General features: G+C 49.3%; 1 protein-coding gene across 4 annotated transcripts in view; it reads left to right on the top strand.

The window, feature by feature from the left end:
• Positions 1-22,047, top strand: part of akip1 (A kinase (PRKA) interacting protein 1) — a 30,129-nt gene that overhangs the window by 5,245 nt on the left and 2,837 nt on the right. The window contains exons 1-3 of one of the 4 annotated variants that reach the window (XM_072466487.1): positions 16,710-16,818; positions 17,805-17,978; positions 20,069-20,149. In XM_072466487.1, coding sequence (XP_072322588.1) covers positions 17,817-17,978; positions 20,069-20,149 — 243 coding nt within the window. In that variant the 5' untranslated portion in view covers positions 16,710-16,818; positions 17,805-17,816. Of the gene's footprint in view, positions 1-16,709; positions 16,921-16,965; positions 17,044-17,804; positions 17,979-20,068; positions 20,150-22,047 lie in introns of those variants that run through there. The other 3 variants (XM_072466486.1, XM_072466484.1, XM_072466485.1) reach the window with 3 other exon arrangements.

The raw sequence follows: 22,047 nt of genomic DNA on the forward strand, positions 1-22,047 counted from the left end.
TGTTTCTTCTGTCTTCTGGATGTTGTTTGGGAAGTTATTAAGGATTACTTAGTGTTGTATTCTTTGGGTGTTGTATTTGAATTGATGGTTGCTAAGATGTTCACTGTATGTTTCAAAAGGTTAACTTGAGTTCATAGAATAGACATTGCTTTGCTTTAAAAATTACTTTTCCATTTCTGCTGTACCACACCTGTAGAATGGGCCGTGTGCTCCCCATACCACAATCTATTAAAAGTTGTGGGTCCGGTGAACTCCATGATACACTTTGGGGTTCTCTAAACTCTTCCATTCATACCGGCATCTCAAACATACAGAGGAAATGTCAGCTCCCTGTAGCATTGGGAAAGTCTATTCAGTGCCAGAGCTCTGACTTCCCTCTGTTTGGGGGGGGGTCAGGCATTCCAACCTCCAGATTTATTATCTTCAAAAGGATCTGGGGGTTTTGCAGGCTGTTGAACACTCATTGGTCAAATGTTGGTCAAGTGGCTTTGCACGATGGACAGAAGAATGCTGGACATCTCATTCTGGGATTGCCAGACCCTAGGGTCATAGGCCTGAGGTGCTCTTGTCCAGCTTAGCACCTGCATATTAATTTGGGTAATCTGGGGGTTCAGTTGTTTGGACCCAGGGACTGGGTTTAGGCCAAGAGTCAGGAGGATGGGATGTTTTGAGAGTCGTAGGTCGCTTTAGAGGATCCCGGTTTGAGTGCTAGCATAACTGGAGAGTTCCCGATTCCGGGGCTAGGGGCTTTTTGTGGGCACAGCAACAGGCGGGAAGTTGGCCCTAGCGCTTGGGCAGCCTTTCTGGACCAGGATAACAGGAGGATGACCTTCTGGCAGGGGCCTCTCCTGTGTCCATCCTGAAAATGATTACAGTGCAGTAGTCTGGCAGGGTAAGCAAGTGGTCCAATCTGGTTTGGGTCCCTCTACTGATGAGTGAGGCGATGGGTTCCGTCTGTTGGGTCCCTATTGTCCTCTAGGCTTATCAACTGGGCGAAGCATCACTCACTCTGCCTGTGCTAATTTGTGAACTTTTCTGCTCCATGTTTAAATTCGCCATATTCATCAAAGTCAATCACCCCGGCTTCCTGGCTGGGGCCTTTGGCTTTGGAGGATGCGCTCTCCTAACATGTTCCACGTCCTCGGAAATACCATTGTCTTCTAGTGAAGCTGCCACCCCAGCTACTTTCCCTGATGGCTGTTCAACTGGGGGAGGCAGTTTCCTCACCGGCTCGGGAGGTATTTGGGAACTCTTGGGTCGCCCTCCAAAATCAGCAAGGTGGGTTTGGGTAGCCAGACCTCCTGCTTACCCAGCAGGGGTGCAGGTTGCTTTTGGTTTAAATCTGGGCAAGGAATGTCGCTCGCCAAAGGTGTGTCTATTCCGGATCTTTCCATGCATCCCTCTTCTAAATATAGAAAGGTTTCAGACAGTCAGGCCTTCTGCTCATCCAGCAGGGGAATGGGTATTTTAAATTAGCTGGTCAGGTTTGGGGACTTTCTGTGCCCCTATTTAAAGCCAGTCAGAAAGATTCCACTCGCCATAATAAAAGCAAAATACTGCAGATGCTGGAGACCTGAAATAAAAACAGAAAATGCTGGATAAACTCAGCAGGTTTGGCACCACCTGTGGAGAGAGAAACAGCGTTAATGTTTCAAGATTTTATGCTGTTTAAGAGGGGGTGGAGCAGCTGGAGCAAAATGAAAGGTCAGTGAAAGGTGTGAGCTAGGAGAGATTGTAACAAAGATGGCACAAGACAAAGGAAGTGTTAATGGCAGTGTTAAGGACTGTAGAAGGTGCTGATAGTGGCAAAAAGGTAAGATAGCAGAATGTGGACCTAAAAAAAATATTTTTTTGCCTCCAATTTCCACCTCTCTCTCACCTTCATTCACTAGGTCCATCACCTTCCCTTCCCTTCCCTGACCTCTCTATCTCCATTTCTGGTGATGGATTGACCACCAATATTCATTACAAGCCCACTGACTCCTGCACTTCCTCACGTCCTGCTTCCTGTAAGGACTCCATCCATTCTCCCAATTTCTCTGCCTCTGTCGCATCTGTCCTGACGCCACCTTCAAAACAACGCTTCTACATGTATGCCTTTTTCCTGAACTGAGGGTTCCCACCCACTGAGGTTCGCACAGCACTCAACCCTGTCAGACCCATTTCCACACCTCTGCCCTCACCCCTCCCTCCCAAACCCAATATAGGGTCCCTCCTGTCCTTACTTTTCATCCCACCGGTCTCCAAATTCAGAGGATCGTCCTCGGCCATTTATGCCAACTCCAGCATGATGCTACCCCTCCCCCATCAACATTCCACAGGGACCGCTCCCTCTGTGGCACCCTGGTCCACTCCTCCATCACTCCCAACTGCTCATCCCCATTGTCGTGGCACCTTTCCTTACAATTGCAGAAGGTGCAACATCTGTCACTTTACCTCCTAACAGTCTAAGGGCCCAACAACTCCTTTTAGGTGATGGAGCATTTCACTTGCACCTCCTTCAATTTGGTCCACTGTATTTGCTGCTCTCAACGTGGCCTCCTCTATCGTGTAGAGCGATATTTTCCCTTGCCACTTACAATTTCAGGCCTCTCTCCCCCTTTGAGCTGCTAGCTCCATTTCCAATTTTCCAAGCTGGAATTCGTTCTGTTTCCTGTTCCTTTGCTCTCTCCCTTTCTGCCTCTTAAGCTTCCTTTTCTCTCTCTCTCTCTGTCTCTCTTGAGATACTAGCTGCAGTTTAAGCTTTTCCAGCTCAAACTTGGCTAGGGGAGGAGATTCAGAGACATGAGCGGAGGATCGCTGGGCGGCCTCTGGCAATGTCTCCCCAGCCGCGCGGAGTACTCTGTGACCACGCCGATTCTCGGGTCCCGGAGAATCGCCGGACAGGCACTGGGCCCGATTTCGGCGTGAAATTGGTTTGTCCGCCCCCGCGCCAAACACAATTTTGGCGCAGGGCTGCAGAGAATCCAGCCCAGTGTGTCTGTTCCAGCCAGCTATGGACAACAGCAGCAATTGTAATGCCTAATATCCCAAGCTGGTGTTAATGGCCTGATCATTGCCTGCTCCCAAAATAATTGGGGCGCGATAATGGGGGGGAGCGATTCTCCGCTCCCGCGACTACGTGCCCACGCCGTCGACGTTCACGACGGCACAAAACGGCCCCGATCTCGACCGATTCAGGGCCCGTAAATGGGCTAGGATCGGGGCCGCAGGGAACTCGGGGGCGTGTCGCGAAAGCAGCGTCGGCAGCGCGCGCCAGGCATTGGCGCCGCATAAAAGACACGGCCAGTGCCGCGTAACTGGCATAACTGTCTTCACCCGCGCATGCGTGGTTGCCGTCCTCCCCGAGGCCGCCCCGCAAGAAGATGTCGGATGGATCTTGCGGGGCGCGGAGGAAAGGAGATCCTCCTTCAGAGAGGCCGGCCCGCCGATCAGTGGGCACGATCGCGGGCCAGACCCCTTTTGAGTCCTACCCCGGTGAAAGGACCCCCCTCGCCCCCCACAGGCCGCCCCCCCCCCCCCCAGCGTTCCCGCGCTGTTCCCGTCGGCAGTGACCAGGTGTGGATGGCGCCGGCGGGAAGCCTTTGTTTTGGGCAGGCCGCTCGGCCTATCCGGTCCGGAGAATAGCGGGTGTAGCGGAGAAACGCCATTTTGGGTGTCCCGGGCGATTCTCCGGCCTGCGCCGCGCAGAACTCGACAGAGCCATTCCCGCCGCTTGGGTAAATTGCGGGAGGGCGTCGGACCGTTGTTGCGGGGAAAAATGGCACGCCAGGGGATTCTCCCAACCGGCGCGGGAGCGGAGAATCCCGCCCTGGGTTTCAACCAGGGAGCCTTGTTGATGACCCAGAAATCATATTATTGCATGACTGAGACTTGAGCTGTCGGAATTCCTTTAATTAATAGGCTGTTGGATCTTATAGTCAATCACTGTTGACTTATAATCAGTGACCTCTGAAGGAAACAGTAACTCTCGGTAACAGCCTGTGTTACTGTCCATCATCAATCAGGTGCAACAGAATGAGTTCTGTTCAGGTACAATTGCCTGGCCCTCATCTAAACTGTGAGCTACCAGAACATTGGAACTGGTGCCTTCAAGCTTGATTCAATCCTACAAGCCTTCTTTCTCCCTTCATTGAAGTCTTGCTTCTGGAAAGACAGATCCACCTGTAACAGTCAACAGGAACATTCCATTAAACTGTTGAATCTGGACACTGCACACACATAAAACCCTGACTTGTATCTTCACCATGGTTTTGCCCTGAACCCACTCCCTTTCCCTATCCCAGTTTTATTGTGTGAGTGCAAAAGGGGCAAATATTGCAAAACCCCACTCTGCGTTTTGTGTGTATGAAGTATATTACCTCACCTTGGGTTTGCTGTGCAAGTTATTCATGAGGACTGGAACACTCCAAATTTAATGATGTGGCGATGCCGGCGTTGGACTGGGGTGAGCACAGTACGAAGTCTTACAACACCAGGTTAAAGTCCAACAGGTTTGTTTCGATGTCACTCGCTTTCGGAGCGCTGCTCCTTCCTCAGGTGAATGAAGAGGTATGTTCCAGAAACACATATATAGACAAATTCAAAGATGCCAAACAATGCTAGGAATGCGAGCATTAGCAGGTGATTAAATCTTTACAGATCTAGAGATGGGGTAACCCCAGGTTAAAGAGGTGTGAATTGTATCAAGCCAGGACAGTTGGTAGGATTTCGCAGGCCAGATGGTGGGGGATGAATGTAATGTGACATGAATCCCAGGTCCTGGTTGAGGCCGCACTCATGTGTGCTGAACTTGGCTATAAGTTTCTGCTCGGCGATTCTGCGTTGTCGCGGGTTGGCGTTGGCGAGACCATGCAGACGCTGCGACAACGAATGAACGGACATCGCGCAACAATCACCAGGCAGGAATGTTCCCTTCCAGTCGGGGAACACTTCAGCAGTCAAGGGCATTCAGCCTCTGATCTCCGGGTAAGCGTTCTCCAAGGCGGCCTTCAGGACCCGCGACAACGCAGAATCGCCGAGCCGAAACTTATAGCCAAGTTCCGCACACATGAGTGCGGCCTCAACCGGGACCTGGGATTCATGTCACATTACATTCATCCCCCACCATCTGGCCTGCAAAATCCTACCAACTGTCCTGGCTTGATACAATTCACACCTCTTTAACCTGGGGTTACCCCATCTCTGGATCTGTAAAGATTTAATCACCTGCTAATGCTCTCATTCCTAGCATTGTTTGGCATCTTTGCATTTGTCTATATATGTGTTTCTGGAACAGACCTCTTCATTCACCTGAGGAAGGAGCAGCGCTCCGAAAGCTAGTGACATCGAAACAAACCTGTTGGACTTTAACCTGGTGTTGTAAGACTTCGTACTGTCCAAATTTAATGGCTAGGGAAAATACGCCACCGTTTGTTAAAGGGAGAAATCAAAAACATCTTTCTGTTGACGGGGCCGGGGGGGGGGGGGGGGGGAGGGGGGGTAAATTAGTCCCTCTCCTATCTTTAACAGAAATTGGGAACTCACATCCGGAAACAAATTTGACCAGAGTTCAAATTAATAGGCGAGTCAATTAAAGTCAAGATAAAAGAGGCATTGGAAGCCAAAAGAAGGAAACCCGGTGGCTGGAATTGATTTTAAGGCAAGTAGCTTACCACTTCAAATTCCATCCATTAACACAAAGAAAACTGGCAACATTTGATGCCCAAATGCTTGTTCAGCAAGAGAATTTAAGAAGGAAATTAGGAGACCCTTAGCACAGATCAATCGAAAGCTCCGGCCAGGGAGATAGGGTTTAAATTGACCAGCAAAATCCAAAGAAATGAACTAATGCTGGTATTGGTCATCTGAAGTTACCAGTAGAGTAGTCACAGGATGTGCGGGGGCCCGTATCCGCAGCTAAAGCTGCGTGACTCACTCTGAGTCCCTGCTAGCCCCCTGCAGGTGAGTGAATCGACTGTTCTTTTTTATTGGAAACACGGGAGTGAAACGCAAGCTTTTTTACGCCAGCGTGGGAACATAATCCCATTTTGGGCGAATCCAGCCCACTGTTTCTGGGGCTGAAATTTTGCCTTAGAAATGCAGAAGTATTTCTCTGGAATTCAATGATCAGCAGTCACAGAGGGTATTAGCACCTCCTTAGATATAGTGAGTCTCTGATAGTTTGAATTTCTCTGCTATAAGTCAAGTTGGGGTGTCATGGTGACACAGTGATTAGCACTGCTGCCTCATGGTACTGAGGACCCAGGTTTGATCCCAGCCCCGGGTCACCGTCCGTGTGGAGTTTTCACATTCTCCCTGTGTCTGTGTGGACCTCACCCCCTCAACCCAAAGATGTGCAGGGTAGGTAGATTGACCATGCTAAAATTTCCCCTTAATTGGAAAAATAATTTTTTAAAATGAGTCAAATTGGAAAGCCTTGTCCGTTTCAAAAAATTATAATTTTTACAGAGTAGTTCAGGTGGCATAGATATGCATTTATTTTCCGTCCCGACTTGTGTTCTGTGGTATCCTGGTCAGTTGTCGAGGATAGTAATTCATCTAAATAAAAGCAAAATACGCAGATGCTGAAAAATTGAAATATAACAGAAAATGCTGGATAAATTCAGCAGGTCTGGCAGCATCCGTGGAGAGGGAAACAGAGTTAACATTCAAAGCCTATATTACCCTTCTACGGAACTGAAGAGGGATAGAAATATAATAAATTATATTGTTGGAGAGGTAAGTGGAGCAGCTGGGGAGGGAGAAGAACAGGGATCAGTCGGCACAAAGGAGAGATTGACAAAGGGGGATGTTAATGGTGCCAATAAGGATTGAAGAGTGTTAATAGTGGCAAAAGGTAAGATAGCAGACTGTGTTAATGGGAGAACAAAGGTCAGTGCTCAGTGGGAGAAAAACTGAACAACAAGGGACAAATAGCCATGTGGGGAGGGGCGGGGTTATGTTGGGGCAACGCAAAGGAACCGAAAAACAGAAAGGGGGGCAAGATGCAGTCTAAAGTTGTTGAACTAAATGTTGAGTCCAGGTGGCTGTAGCTTGACTAATCGGAAGATGCTGTGTTGTACCTCCAGTTTGCATTGGGCATCACTGCAGCAGGCCGACTGGGCATGAGAGCAAGACGCAAAGATAAAATGGCAAATGTCCGGAAGATTAGGGTCTTGCGGATGGAGCGAAGGTGTTTAGCAAAGCGGTCAGCCAGTCTGCGTTTAGCCTCCCCAATGTAGAGGAGACCGCATTGCGGGAGGTGAATATAGTGGACCAAATTGAAGGAAGTGCAAGTGAAATGCTGCATCAACTAAAAGGAGTGTTTGAGTCCTTGGACATGGAGGCGGTAAAGAGGCAGATATTACACCCTCTGTGATTGCAGAATTAATATTTTGACAGTAATTCTTTTTAACTCTAGCATTCAGCACCCTGTGATGAGGTCTGGGGCAGAGTAGTTTTGACTGGACCTTAACTGAATGGTAGTGAATGGGTTTAAAGATGCCTAGGTGCTAGTTATGACTTCTTCCATCAGCTTACAGATGAAGAGGACACTGGAGTAATTAGGTGCGTTAGGTGTATCCTTAGTTGTGTATTGGGGACACCTGGCCATCCTTCCACATTGTTGAGTTGATGACAGTGTCATACCAGTGCTGAACAGTTAGAGCTGGTGTGCAGGTGTTAGCACTACAATCAGGTTCCATAGCCTAATTGTGTTCAGTGCACTTAATCACCCTTTCGATGTAACCCAGTGAACTAAATTGGCTAGACTCTAGCGCCCATGTGGATTTGGGAGGAGGCCGAAGAGTGTTGTCCTCCGAGTAATTCTGAGAAATCATTTGCAAACTCTTCAACATTGTCTTTTGTGAGGACAAGCTGAGTTTAACCAGAGTTTTTAAAAAAAATTTAAGAGTACCCAATTCATTTTTTCCAATTAAGGGGCAATTTAGAGTGGCCAATCCACCTAACCTGCACACCTTTGGGTTGTGGGGGCGAAACCCAGGGAGAATGTGCAAACTCCACATGGTCAGTGACCCAGAGCCGGGATCAAGCCTGGGACCTCAGCGTCGTGAGGCAGCAATGCTAACCACTGTACCAACGTGCTACCCTGAGTTTAATCATAGTTAAGAATGAGGTTGTTCTTGAGGCTTCCTCCATAGTTTCTGTATTGAACACCGCCATTCTCAACTTAATGTAGTAGAGTTAGAAACATAGGAACAGGAGTAGGCCATTCAGCCCAGCGAGCCTGCTCCACCATTCAATACAATCAGGCTGATCTGACACTTCAATGTATTTTACTCACACTATCTCCATAATCATTACGTTATTATTAATCACAAATTTATTAGTCTCTACTTTAAATATCCTCAATTCTCAACCCTCTGGGTGAGAATTCCAAAGATTCACAACCCTCTGTGTTGCATTTTGTTTTATTAATTTATGGGATGTGGGCATTGCTGACTGGGCCAGCATTTATTGCTCATCCCTAGTTGCCCTTAAACTTGGCTTGCTAGGCCATTTTAGAGGAAATTTAAGAGTCAATCGCATTGCTATGGCCAGACCAGAAGGCAGATTTCCTTCCCTAAAGGGCATTAATGAACCAGACGGGTTTTGACAACAATCAACAATGGTTCATCATTAGACTTTTATTGAATTCAAATTTCACCATCTGCCATCGTGGGATTCAAACCCAGATCACTACCTAGGGTCTCTGGATTACTCATCTAATGACAATACCACCATGCCTCAAAATCGTCCCTTAGCCTTTGTACCATGTACGATATGAATGAAAGTTTTAAAAAAGAATGACAGATAACCATGTCACCACCTTTATCTAAAAACACACCTAGACCAGGGGACTGAAACCGGCAGTTCATTAAGGTCTTATGTTCAGCTCCAAAACTTGACCAATTCAACTCAGCTTGACCTATTAAACCCATTTCGATAGCAATTAAATAGCTTGTTTAATTTTATTTTTATTAACATTGTACTTGTCAGAAAGTATCATTCAATTAGTAACTTTTGTAATAACATTTAAAATGTGTTGAAATGTGTCTGATTTTCATTGTTATTAGCATTTTTAGTAACAGCATTGTAGCCCTTAAGAGCTCACTGCATTTTTTGAAAATTCCCTTGTTCATATTAAGGTTTCTGACCTAGACCACAAAATCAAAAACATTTAGGCAACATTCGTATTACTCAGCAGGTCACCAGCATCTTATCATGGTTAACATTTCAGGTGTAATCCTCAATTGGAACTCCTCCAAACTGTAACAGTCCCTCAAATTTTGCCTACTCCAGTTGGATTCATTCCTGGAGATTTCATCATGGGACTTGCTGTCTCTAACTGCACCTGCCCAACATTGGCCATTGGACAGGTTCAACCCAAAAGGCTCTTTCTTATCCAATTGGATGGATGATTCGAGACTGTCAAGTCAAAAAAGCTTTTTTTTTCTCCATTACAATATTTTTATGGCTAAACGGACAAAACGAAAACAAAGGCAATGTTTTCATGTTTTGCAGCAATGTCTTTTTAAAAAAATAATAATTTTTATTAAAAGTTTTCATAAAATATCAATAACAAAATGAGAGAAAAAAAAAAGAACCCAACAGGGTTAAGTACAAAACACAATCTAAAAAAGCAAACCCCCAAACCCCTCCCCCTTGTACATAAATAATAAATTAACATTAACACCCCGACTTAACAACAGGTGTATACACCCCCTCAGACCCTCCAGTGTAAATAACATAAACAAAAATAAAGTAACCCCCCCCCCCCCCCCCCCCCTGGGAGCTGCTGCTGCCATTGACCAATGTCTATCGTTCTGCCAGAAATTCTGTAAGAACGGTTGCCACCGCCTAAAGAACCCTTGTACCGACCCTCTCAAGGCGAATTTCACCCTCTCCAATTTAATGAACCCTGCCATATCGCTGATCCAGGATTCCACGCTTGGGGGCCTCGCATCTTTCCACTGAAGGAGAATCCTTCGCTGGGCTACCAGGGACGCAAAGGCCAGAATTCCGGCCTCTTTCGCCTCCTGCACTCCCTGCTCCTCTGCCACCCCAAATATTGCGAGCCCCCAGCCCGGTCTGACCCTGGATCCTACCACCCTCGACACCGTCCTCGCTACGCCCTTCCAAAATTCCTCCAGCGCTGGGCATGCCCAGAACATATGGGTGTGATTTGCTGGGCTCCCTGAGCACCTAACACACCTGTCCTCACCCCCAAAGAACCGGCTCATCCTTGTCCCGGTCATGTGTGCCCTGTGCAGCACCTTAAACTGTATGAGGCTGAGCCTCGCGCACGAAGGGGAAGAGTTCACCCTCCCTAGGGCATCTGCCCACGTCCCCTCTTCGATCTCCTCTCCCAACTCCTCCTCCCACTTACCTTTCAACTCTACCACCGAGGCCTCCTCCTCCTCCTGCATCAGCTGGTAAGTTTCCGAGATCTTCCCCACTCCCACCCACCCCCCCCGAGAGCACCCTGTCCTGTACTGTGTGTGGCAGTAGCCGCGGGAATTCCACCACCTGCCGCCTGGCAAACGCCCTTACCTGTAAGTACCTGAAGGTGTTCCCCAGGGGGAGCCCGTACTTCTTCAGCTCACCCAAACTCGTGAACTTCCCGTCCACAAACAGGTCCCCCAACTTTCGTATTCCTGCCCCGTGCCACCCTGAAAACCCTCCACCTGTTCTTCCTGGGGCGAACCGGTGGTTCCCCCGTAATGGGGTCCACGCCGAGGCCCGAACTTCCCCCCTATGCCTCCTCCACTGCCTCCAAATTTTGAGGGCCGCCACCACCACCGGGCTCGTGGTATACCTCCCTGGAGGGAGCGGCAGTGGCGCCGTTGCCAGCACCCCCAGTATCCTGCCCACACAGGACGCCATCTCCACCCTTTTCCATGCAGTCCCCTCCCCCTCCATCACCCACTTGCGCACCATCGTCGCATTGGCGGCCCAGTAGTACCCACAGGGGCTGGGCAGCGCCAGCCCCCCCCATCTCTACTCTGCTCAGGAACACCCTTCTCACCCTTGGAGTCCCTCACGCCCACACAAATCCCATTATACTCCTGTTAACCCGCCTGAAAAAAGCCTTCGGGATAAACACGGGGAGGCACTGGAACAGGAACAAAAACCTTGGGTGCACAGTCATTTTGATTGACTGCACCCTACCCGCCAAGGACAGTGGCAACGCGTCCCACCTCTTGAACTCCTCCTCCGTTTGCTCCACCAGCCTTGTAAAGTTAAGCCTATGCAGGGCCCCCCTCAGCTCCTGGCCACCTGGGCCCCCAAATATCTGAAGCTCCCCTCCACCCTTTTTAGTGGGAGCTCGCCAATCCCCCTCTCCTGGTCCCCTAGCTGAACTACGAACAGCTCGCTCTTCCCCATATTGAGCTTGTACCCCGCAAAGTCCCCGAATTCCCTAAGGATCCTCATTACCTCTGGCATTCCTCCCACCGGGTCCGCCACATACAGCAGCAGGTCGTCCGCATAAAGCGACACCCTATGCTCCTCCCCACCCCGCACCAACCCCCTCCAGTTCCTTGACTCTCTCAGTGCCATAGCCAGGGGTTCAATCGCCAGTGCGAAGAGCAAGGGGGACAGGGGACACCCCTGTCTCGTCCCTCGCTGCAACCGAAAGTACTCGGACCTCCTCCTATTTGTGGCCACACTCGCCATCGGGACCTCATACAACAGCCTAACCCACCTGACAAACCCCTCCCCAAACCCGAACCTCTTCAGCACCTCCCACAGGTACCCCCACTCTACCCTATCGAAGGCTTTCTCAGCGTCCATCGCCACCACTATCTCCGCCTCCCCCTCCCTCGCCGGCATCATGATAACGTTCAAAAGCCTCCACACATTCGCGTTCAACTGTCTCCCCTTCACAAACCCCGTCTGGTCTTCATGGATGATCTGCGGCACACAATCCTCAATCCTCATGGCTAAGACCTTTGTCAGCACCTTGGCATCTACATTTAGCAAGGAAATCGGTCTGAAAAACCCACATTGCAGGGGATCCTTGTCCCGCTTCAGGATCAAGGAGATCAGTGCCCGAGACACCGTTGGGGGTAAAGCCCCCCCCCTCCCTTGCCTCATTAAAGGTCCTAACTAACAGCGGGCCCAACAGGTCCATATATTTTTTATAGAACGTGACCAGGAAACCGTCCGGCCCCGGTGCCTTCCCCGCCTGCATGCTTCCTATCCCTTTGATCAGCTCCTCCAGCCCAATCGGGGCCCCCGGTCCCGCCACCAGTCCCTCTTCCACCTTTGGAAACCTCAATTGGTCCAGGAAACGGCCCATCCCTCCCTCCTCCCGTGGGGGCTCGGATCGGTACTATTCCTCGTAGAAGTCCCTGAAGACTCCATTGATGCCAATCCCACTCCGCACCACACTCCCTCCCCTGTCCTTAACTCCCCCGATCTCCCTAGCTGCCGCTTCCGAAGCTGATGCGACAGCATCCGGCTTGCCTTTTCCCCATACTCGTAGACCGCCCCCTGGGCCTTCCTCCACTGCACCTCCGCCCTCCTGGTGGTCACCAGGTCGAATTCGGCCTGGAGGCTGCGCCTCTTCCTCAACAATCCTTCCTCAGGCTCTTCCGCATACCTCCTGTCTACCCTCACCATCTCTCCCGCCAGCCTCTCCCTCTCCCCCCCCGCTCCTTGTGGGCCCTAATGGAGATCAGCTGTCCCCTCACCACCGCCTTCAGTGCCTCCCATACCATCCCCACTCAGACCTCCCCATTGTCGTTGGTCTCCAAGTACCTCTCTATATTTCCTCGGACACGCTCGCTCACCTCCTCGTCCGCCAACAGCCCCACCTACAAGCGCCACGCGGGCGCTGGTCCCTCTCCTCCCCCATCTCCAAGTCCACCCAATGCGGGGCGTGGTCCGAAATGGCTATTGCCGAATACTCGGTATCCTCTACTCTCGCTATCAGCGCCCTACTCAAAATGAAAAAGTCGATTCGAGAATAAGCCTTATGGACATGTGAAAAGAATGAAAATTCCCTAGCCCCCGGCCTTGCAAATCTCCAAGGGTCCACCCCTCCCATTTGGTCCATAAATCCCCTCAACACTCTAGCCTCCGCCGGCTTCCTACCTGTCCTAGACCTGGAGCGATCCAGTGCCGGATCCAACACCGTGTTAAAGTCTCCCCCCATTATCAAGCCCCCCACTTCCAAGTCTGGGATCTGACCCAACATACGCCGCATAAAACCCGCATCATCCCAGTTCGGAGCATACACATTGACCAGTACCACCCTCTCTCCCTGGAACTTACCACTTACCATTATGTACCTACCGCCATTATCTGCCACAATGCTCGACGCCTCAAACGACACCTTCTTTGCCACCAAGATCGCCACCCCTCGATTTTTGGCATCTAGCCCCAAGTGAAACACCTGACCTATCCACCCTTTCCTCAGTCTTACCTGGTCTGCCACCTTCAGGTGTGTCTCCTGGAGCATAACCACATCCGCCTTGAGCCCCTTCAGGTGCGCGGGCCCGCTTAACCGGCCCATTCAGTCCCCTTACATTCCAGGTTATCAGCCGGATCAGGGGGCTACCCGCCCCCCCTCCCCCGCCGACTAACCATGACCCCCCTCCTCGGCCAGCCACGCGCCCGCAACCCACACCCGGCCCGTTCCCCACAGCGGCACCCCCCCGTCTCGACCCCCCCCCCCACTCCCACTCGCTCCAGCTCCTCCTTGACCTTAGCAGCAGCAACTCGATTCCCCCCCACCCCCCACCACAGCTAGGACCCATCCTAGCTGGTTTACTCCCTCCCATTGCACTTCCGCAAGTCAGCTGACCCCTCCCCTCCCGCTCCCCATCCACGGGCTCTCCCCCTCCCCCTCCGTTCTAAGCGTGGGAAACAATCCTCGCTTCCCCGCCCCGGCCCGCCCCAGTCTTGGGCGCAGGAAAAAAGCCCGCGCTCTCCACCTACCAGGCCCCGCCTCCAACCGAAACAGTGCCCAACCCGCCCCATCCACCCTCCCCAACCCGAAAGAGAAAAACACAGAGAAAAAGAAACCCAAAACAATGCAAAGGCCCCCCCCCCAAACAAAAAAATAGGCATAACATATCCACCGCAGTCCCCAATCGCCCATCCCGACCCTCAGTCTGTGTCCAGCTTCTCGGCCTGAACAAAGGCCCACGCCTCCTCCGGAGACTCAAAATAATGGTGCCGGTCCTTGTAGGTAACCCACAGTTGCGCCGGCTGCAACATGCCAAACTTCACCCCCTTCCTGTGCAGCACCGCCTTCGCTCGATTGTACCCGGCCCTCCTATTCACCACCTCCGCACTCCAGTCCTGATATATCCGAACCTCCGCGTTCTCCAACCTGCTGCTCCTCTCCTTCTTGGCCCACCTGAGCACACACTCCCGATCGACGAACCGATGGAACCTCACCAGCACCGCCCGCGGAGGCTCGTTAGCCTTGGGCTTCCTCGTCAACACTCTATGGGCCCCTACCAGCCCAGGGGCCCCTGGAAGGACCCCGCTCCCATCAGCGAGTTCAACATGGTGACCACATAGGCCCCCATGTCCAGCCCCTCCGGGAGGCTCAGAATCCGCAGATTCTTCCGCCTTGACCGACTCTCCAGCTCCTCGTACCGCTCCTGCCATTTCTTGTGGAGTGCCTCGTGCGCCTCCACCTTTACCGGCAGGCCTAAGATCTCGTCCTCATTGTCAGAGATCTTTTGTCGAGCCTCTCGGATCGCCACCCCCTGGGCCATGTGTCTCCAGCAGCTTATCAATAGAAGCCTTCATCGGCTCTAGCAGGTCCATTTTAATCTCTCTGAGGCAGTGCTGGATACCCTCCTGTTGCTCCTACGCCCACTGCCTCCACACTGCCTGGTCACCACCCGCCGCCATTTTGTCCTTCTTCCCTCTTCTTCGCGTCCACCGCCACCTTTTTTGTCGCCCCGCTCCTAGTTAAAGCCATATACTGACGGGGAGCTATTATTAACTCCTTCCCACACCGGGAAACGTTGGAAAAGTGCCATTGGGGGCCCTGAAAAGAGCCCAAAAGTCCGTTTTTGCGGGAGCCACCGAATGTGTGACTTCACTCCGCATAGCTGCAACCGGAAGTCTCGAGAGGGAATCTTTTTGGCAGTGTTCGCTTCACCAACCTGCCCCAAAAAGTCTGTGGAAACTCCGGAAAAAGGTCTGAGAGTCCATTCCAGACGGGAGCTGCCGAATGCGTGACCTACTCCTCCATGGCCGCCACCAGAAGCCTCGGCCCCGCTTCTTCAATGGCCTTGGTAGATCTTTTCACAGTTGTTCCCTCTGCTGCTAGAATTCACCTTTAATAAAGGCCCTCAAGTCAGCTTGCAGCCTTTAAGCTTGCCCTTCCCCCGCCTGCATGCTGGAAGAGGCCCCTCTCTCCCCTGCAGCTACAGCCAAATCTTTTACTGTTTCTGCCGGGTCTGGTAACCAAGAGACATACCATTCCTGGGGGAAACTGTCGGGGGAATGTTGCAGTCTTCTTCCCACACCGGGAAATGTCTAACAAATGCCGTTGGGGGCCCTGTAAAGAGCCCAAAAGTCCGTTCCAAGCAGGAGCTACCGGACATGCGACCTAGCTCTGCATAGCCGCACCCGGAAGTCCCGTTTTGCAGCAATGTCTAGGGACTCCGGGCATGTCTACAGAATCAGCACTTCGATTGGTTTAACGTGGTTAGATACCTAGGGTGCGATTCTCCGGAAAGATTTCTAAGTATGGTAGCGAGCGGGAACTGCTGCGAGCCTCCCGGCGCTCGGCCCAGTTGAGGCTGGCAACGCTATTCAACGTTACTTGGTCCATTTAACGAGGCCCCACGGACTCCTTGCCAGCCGATTTGCTGGCAATGCGCTCGCCAGCCCCCCATTAACAAGGTCGAGCAGCACTTAAACAGCACTTTCTCAGCCAACCCGGGTGACGGGGATGGTCTGCTGAGGGTCTCGGCAGAATGTCCGACTTGCTGGGGGATGTTACCCAATACCAGGCTAACCTTGAAGTGCTGCAGGACATGTCCCATTTGCGGATGGGAATGGCCGAGGTGCTGCAGAGCTTTTCCCAGTCGCAGGTGGAACACTTGCTGAGGAAGCCGCTGAAAGACGGGAGGCCGTTGGATATGGGGTGGCTTCCATTAATTGTAAGGATGTAGGGCTTAAGTGGTGATAATTGGTTTCTCGCCACGCTACAGCGAGATCCCGATTTAATAATAATAATCGTTATTATTGTCACAAGTAGGCTTACATTAACACTGCAATAAAGTTACTGTGAAAAGCCCCTAGTCACCACATTCCGGCACCTGTTTGGGTACACAGAGGGAGAATTCAGAATGTCCAATTCACCTAACAGCGCGTCTTTCGGGATTTGTGAGAGGATACTCCGGAACGCCGGGAGGAAACCCATGCAGACACGGGGAGAATGTGCAGACTCCGCACAGACAGTGACGCAAGCTGGGAATCAAACCCATGTCCCTGGCGCTGTGAAGCAACAGTGCTAACCATTTTGTCGATGGGAGCGGGCCAGTTGCATCGCAAACTGTTTGCCGCCTGGCGCAGTTCTCATTTTTGGCCTCTCCCACTATTCACCGCCCTCATTTCGCTCGAGCGTCGCGCAGCAAGGCCGGAGTATCGAACCCTAGCCTCTGAAAGCAGCTGCCAAACTTCAGCGCCTCAAGGACTGGCTCCCTCCCTCTGCATTTTAGGACCAAGTCCTTTTGATTGACGTGAGGAGGAAGGGGCGGCTCCTGTGACAGATTCCGCTCCAGCTGAGATCCCCGGGCCGGCGCCAGTGGACGCTTTTGCTGCGACCAGTAACTTGTGAATGGAAGCAAGTGGAGCCGAGTAAGGGGATTGTAACTTTGAATCGCTACTATTTCGGCGCCTGTTTGGCGCCACCAGTGGGCTGGCGCACGTTTTAAAGTCATTTCTGGGGAAGGAACCAAGGTGCTGAACGAGTTTGGAGGAAGAGCCTCTGCCTTAAGTCTTAATTTTTAAAAAGCGGAGATGGAGGAAAAAAACGTTGTTGTCAGTCGCTCATTAATGCCTCATTCCTCCGAGAGGGCGGATGTTAGTAGTGAAGTTTGTCTCATAAAAATTGTATGAACTTTTCCCCTCCCCCAAGTGGAAATGAAGTTATATTGTGCTATTGATCAGGCTGCCGCTCTTAGACTGTGCTCGAACATAGCTGCACAACAGTGGAGCGGGCAGTGGTCTGCTTGTGTCTGTGGAGAAAGTCCCAGTCACAGCAACTGAATGATAAGTCCCCTGTTTAATGTTTAAGCTGGTGCACCTACCCTAAAATTTGTTGCGGAAGGCCCTCTTACACCATTAGAGCCGAACAATTTTAAAACCAGGCTTCAAACCACACTGCCTGTCCAGCTTGGAGATTGGACAATAAATAATCTCTTTGTAAACCGGGGACAGAAGGGCACATTAGTTTCCCTGTATTAAATCGGCTGACTTTGCATTAATTCAAACCTGGCCTAAACAACTTAGTTACTCACTAAATAAACTGGCAATTGGAGCGAGAAAGTTTACAGCTTTATACTTATTGTGCACCATTTAGTTTTCATGATGTATGCTGCCACCAGATTGAATAAAACTTTGATGGCAATAAATGAAGCTAAAATTGCAATGAAGACAGACTATTGGCATATCTTGGCTAGCAGTATTGGGAAATGGACATTCCACACTTGCATGAGATTAGCCTATGTTGTAAAATAATGTGCAAAATGATTTGCCAAAAATAGATTTCATAAAAGTAATAGTTAATACATATTTTTGCTGGGCAGAAATAAATGCTGATTGGCTCTCTCCTCTTCCACCAGGGTTACGTTATCATGGAACCTGGTGGCTGCCAACTTCAGAGTGCTCTGAGGCGCTCATCACAACTTGGGCGTGAAGTGCTGGAACGTGCTCAGAAGAGGAGAGTGCATTGGTCCATGGATGGTCTGACATGTGGAGAAAGGGAAACAGAAGGATTGCCCATTCAGGAAGATGAGGTAAAAGTGCAAACTGAAGCATGCCAAGTGGCACAGTCCTCGGTGCCAAGTGGTGAGATATTAACACAGGAGAAAGTAAGTGAAATAACACCTTCAATCGGGGAAGCTGACGCTGTAACACAGGAGAAAATACAGGAAATTCCATCTTCAACAGATGAGGTGAAATTACAGGGTAAAGTAAGTGAAACAGCACTCTGTTCAACAGCAGGAGATGAGAGATTAGCAGAAGACGGAGTGGGCAGGGTGGCAGTATCTTCAGCAAGAGATGAGAAGGCACACCATGGAACATGTATAGCAGGCTCTTCGGTAGTGAGAGATAAGGTGACCGGACAAGCCAGAGTGGGCAGAATAACAGCACCTTCAACAACAAGGGATACGTTGATAACATGGGATGGAGTCTGTCGATCAGCAGTACGATCAGTAAGAAATAAGGTGGCAAATTTGACTGTTTTCCTAGAGGCAACTAAAATGTCAATAATTTATGTTCACTAAAAAATCAATTATAGCAATAGAAATTGGTAAATTCTGAGATGAGTATAATGATTGAAAGTCAGATAATGCCGTTTATACTTCCATCAAGAAAACGATGTATCATATAGCACTGATGTGGCGATGCCGGCGTTGGACTGGGGTGAGCACGTTGGACTGGGGTAAGTACGAAGTCTTACAACACCAGGTTAAAGTCCAACAGGTTTGTTTCGATGTCACTAGCTTTCGGAGCGCTGCTCCTTCCAGAGGAACATATCTTCATTCACCTGAGGAAGGAGCAGCGCTCCGAAAGCTAGTGACATCAAAACAAACCTGTTGGACTTTAACCTGGTGTTGTAAGACTTCGTACTGTGCTCATATAGCACTGGAATTAAATAACAATTAAATGTTGAAAACTATTGAAATTAACAATTTAAAAATTGTTACATTGAAATGACAATATGAAAATGGGTCAGTTGGCCCAAAATGTTAATGTTTATCCTTGGTGCAAATAGTAATTCTAATCCCTCATGCCCACATCTCCATTTTTGTTATTGCCCTTCAACCAAGTTAATATGTTCTCTACTTCAGTCACTAATTCTGGTGGTGCATTCTCGGGCCACTCAGCCCTCTGTAAATAAGGTATCACTTGCCCTCTGTCCTATCTCATTTTTAAAAACTTGTCTCTATGTCGACTTGTTCAGGACTCCTCACCCACTGGAAATTCTTTGCTCCTCTGCATTCTGTCTCATCCAAAATGAATAGCAAGCTGACTGGAAAATGGAGAGTAGAGTTTAATTGTGGCTATTGAGACTGGCGAGAGGTGGAAAATAGGATTCGCTTTTTGAAAACTAGCTGTTCACCACTTGCATAAATAACATGGATTCAGAAATCTGAAGGACAATTGAAGCATTTGTGGGTGTCAATGTTGCCTTATATAACAAGGAGCCTAAATTGCATAAAACTGTAGACTAAGTAATGCTAAATCTTGACATTCACTTTTGACATAAAACCCATTAATCCATTAGCTTTCTAATGGCCTTATTCAGCTGAGCTAGAGCTATGTGAAGTATCTTAAGAGGTACTATTTCATTAACCCCCTAATGCCTCTGGTGTTCAACATTACCTAGATTTTCTTCTATCAAAATGAGCCACCTCTCACTTGCTGATATTAATTTGCATGTGACACATTTTCGACACAATATCTTGTCAGTATCCCCTTGCCCTATCTTTGGTTCTCAGAATTATTCACCATCCTCCTGTGTTAGTATTGTCTCACTCTTAAGTTGCTCACCTACCATTTACAGGATCATTTATTTGACAGTAATTGCAAATTCAAAAAGACATTGAATTCTCCGGCTGTTGGGATTCTCAGTTCTGGCCGGCATCGCACCCCTGCCCATGGGTTTCCTGGCGGCATGGGGTGGATTTGACAGGAAATCCCATTGACAGGCGACGGGGGTAGAGAATCCCGCTCCCAGCGAATGGCGCACCGCCGAGAAACACGTGAATGGGACACCGGAGAATCCAGCCCACTGTATCACAGTGTCCGCCTCACTGTAGACTGATTTGCTCTTGACAACTAGAACCTCAATGTGATTCTGATTATATCTCTTTGCCAGGGTAAAGCAGAGTGGACTGACATCAATGATGCTTTTGCCTCGGTTCTGCAATGTATGGCTCATGCAACCAGGCAGTGTAAGGTAAGGTATATAGTTATTCGGATCTCTACAATGTCTGCTTCTCATCATCAAATTTCCAGACACGTTTACGACCCAAGCAAAATAAATTTAACCTTGTAGGTGGTACTGTCTGAGCATAATCTCTAAATTAGAGAATCATGATCTTTCAACAATATAGCAAACTCCAGTTGGTTTATATCTCTGTAACTATTAGTTAGAAATGTTCTATTCCAGAAAACCAGACAATGAAGGATAGAACTGGAGTCTAATCATTACATACTTTATAAACTTTTCTTTGCGGACACTTTGCAAACAAGAGTCTTCCAAACCCAATAACCATAGTTTTTATCTGCTCCTAGGAGCACCAGCGTATCCCCAGTTACAGCCCAGCCCAGTTCCCGTACCAGCTTACCCGAACAGGTGCCGGAATGTGGTAACTAGGGGCTTTTCACAGTAACTTCATACTTGTGACAATAAAAGGTTACTACTATTACTGTTACACCTGCACATAATTAAGAGTCAATTATTATACAACAGTGCATAGGACAAGAAGCTGAGGAAGACCAAAGAAGTGCTGAATAGACAATTTCAAGAGTGACCTGTCCGTTCCTCTCACTGATAATAGTCTGAGGTGTTCAGCACCTTGGTGTCTAATGTGACCCTGAGATAAACTGCCAACCTCATTGACAAGCCATCACTGAGACCAACTCTATAACATCTCACATTGCCTCAGCTCATCTGCTGCTGATACCCTCATTCGTGTCTTCCTTGCCTCAAGACTCGACTATTACAACGCATTTCTGACTGGCCTCCCACATTCTATCTTCCATAAACTTGTTCATCCAAAACTCTGCTACCTAATTAATAATGATAATTAATAATCACTTATTGTCACAAGTAGGCTTCAATGAAGTTACTGTGAAAAGCCCCTAGTCGCCACATTCCAGCGCCTGTTCGGGGAGGTCGGTACGGAAATTGAACCCGCGCTGCTGGCATTGTTCTGCATTACAAGCCAGCTGTTTAGCCCACTGCTAAACCAGCCCCAAAAACCTGCTAAACCTGTGTCTTGACTCAGCAAGTTCAGTTCTGCAGCAGCCATGTGCCTTGCTGGCCTATATTGGCGCCTGGTCAAGCAATTTCTAAAATTCTCAGCCTTGTTTTCAAATCCCTTCATGGGCTCACCCCTCTCTATCTCTGTAATCTCCTCCAGCCCCCAAATCCTCCGCGATATCAGCACTCCTCTGATTCTGGCCTCTTGTGTTTCCATGATTTTAATTGTTCTACCATTGGGGCCATGCCTTCAGCTGCCTGAACCTTCCGCTCAGGAATTCCTTCCCTACATCTCTCTACCTTACTTTCTGTAAGACATTCCTTCAAATCGATATCTCCCTATGTTACTCAGAATCATACTTGGTTTTATGATGCTCCTGTGAAGTGCCTTGGGACATTTCATTCCACTAAAGGCACTATACAAATGTAAGTTGTTGTTGAAAAGGATACAAAAGACTGAAGCAGCCAGGCTAATTCAGAATTGACAGCAATAGGGTGAATTAATTTGACTCCATAATTGCTGAACTAATCTTTAGAAATCTTCTGAATAACGGTTGGGCTCAGGCTGATAAATAGCAAATAACATTCGCAACACAGAAATGCCAAGTGATGACCATCTAGAACAAAAGGGAATCAACAGTATTGCTATCACTGAATCCCGATCTCCAACATCCTGGGGGTAGCCATTGAATAGAAACGTAACTAGATCAGCTATGCAATACTTTGTCTGCAAGAGCAGGTCAGAGGCTAGGAATTCTCCAGTGACTGAACTCATCTCCTGATGTCTCAATCTCCTTTCCACTATCTACAAGGCACAAGTCAGGAGTATGGTGAAATGCGCTTCAAATGCCTGGATGAGTGCAGCTCTA

The sequence above is a fragment of the Scyliorhinus torazame genome, chromosome 10, assembly GCF_047496885.1.
Source record: "Scyliorhinus torazame isolate Kashiwa2021f chromosome 10, sScyTor2.1, whole genome shotgun sequence".
NCBI lineage: Eukaryota > Metazoa > Chordata > Chondrichthyes > Carcharhiniformes > Scyliorhinidae > Scyliorhinus > Scyliorhinus torazame.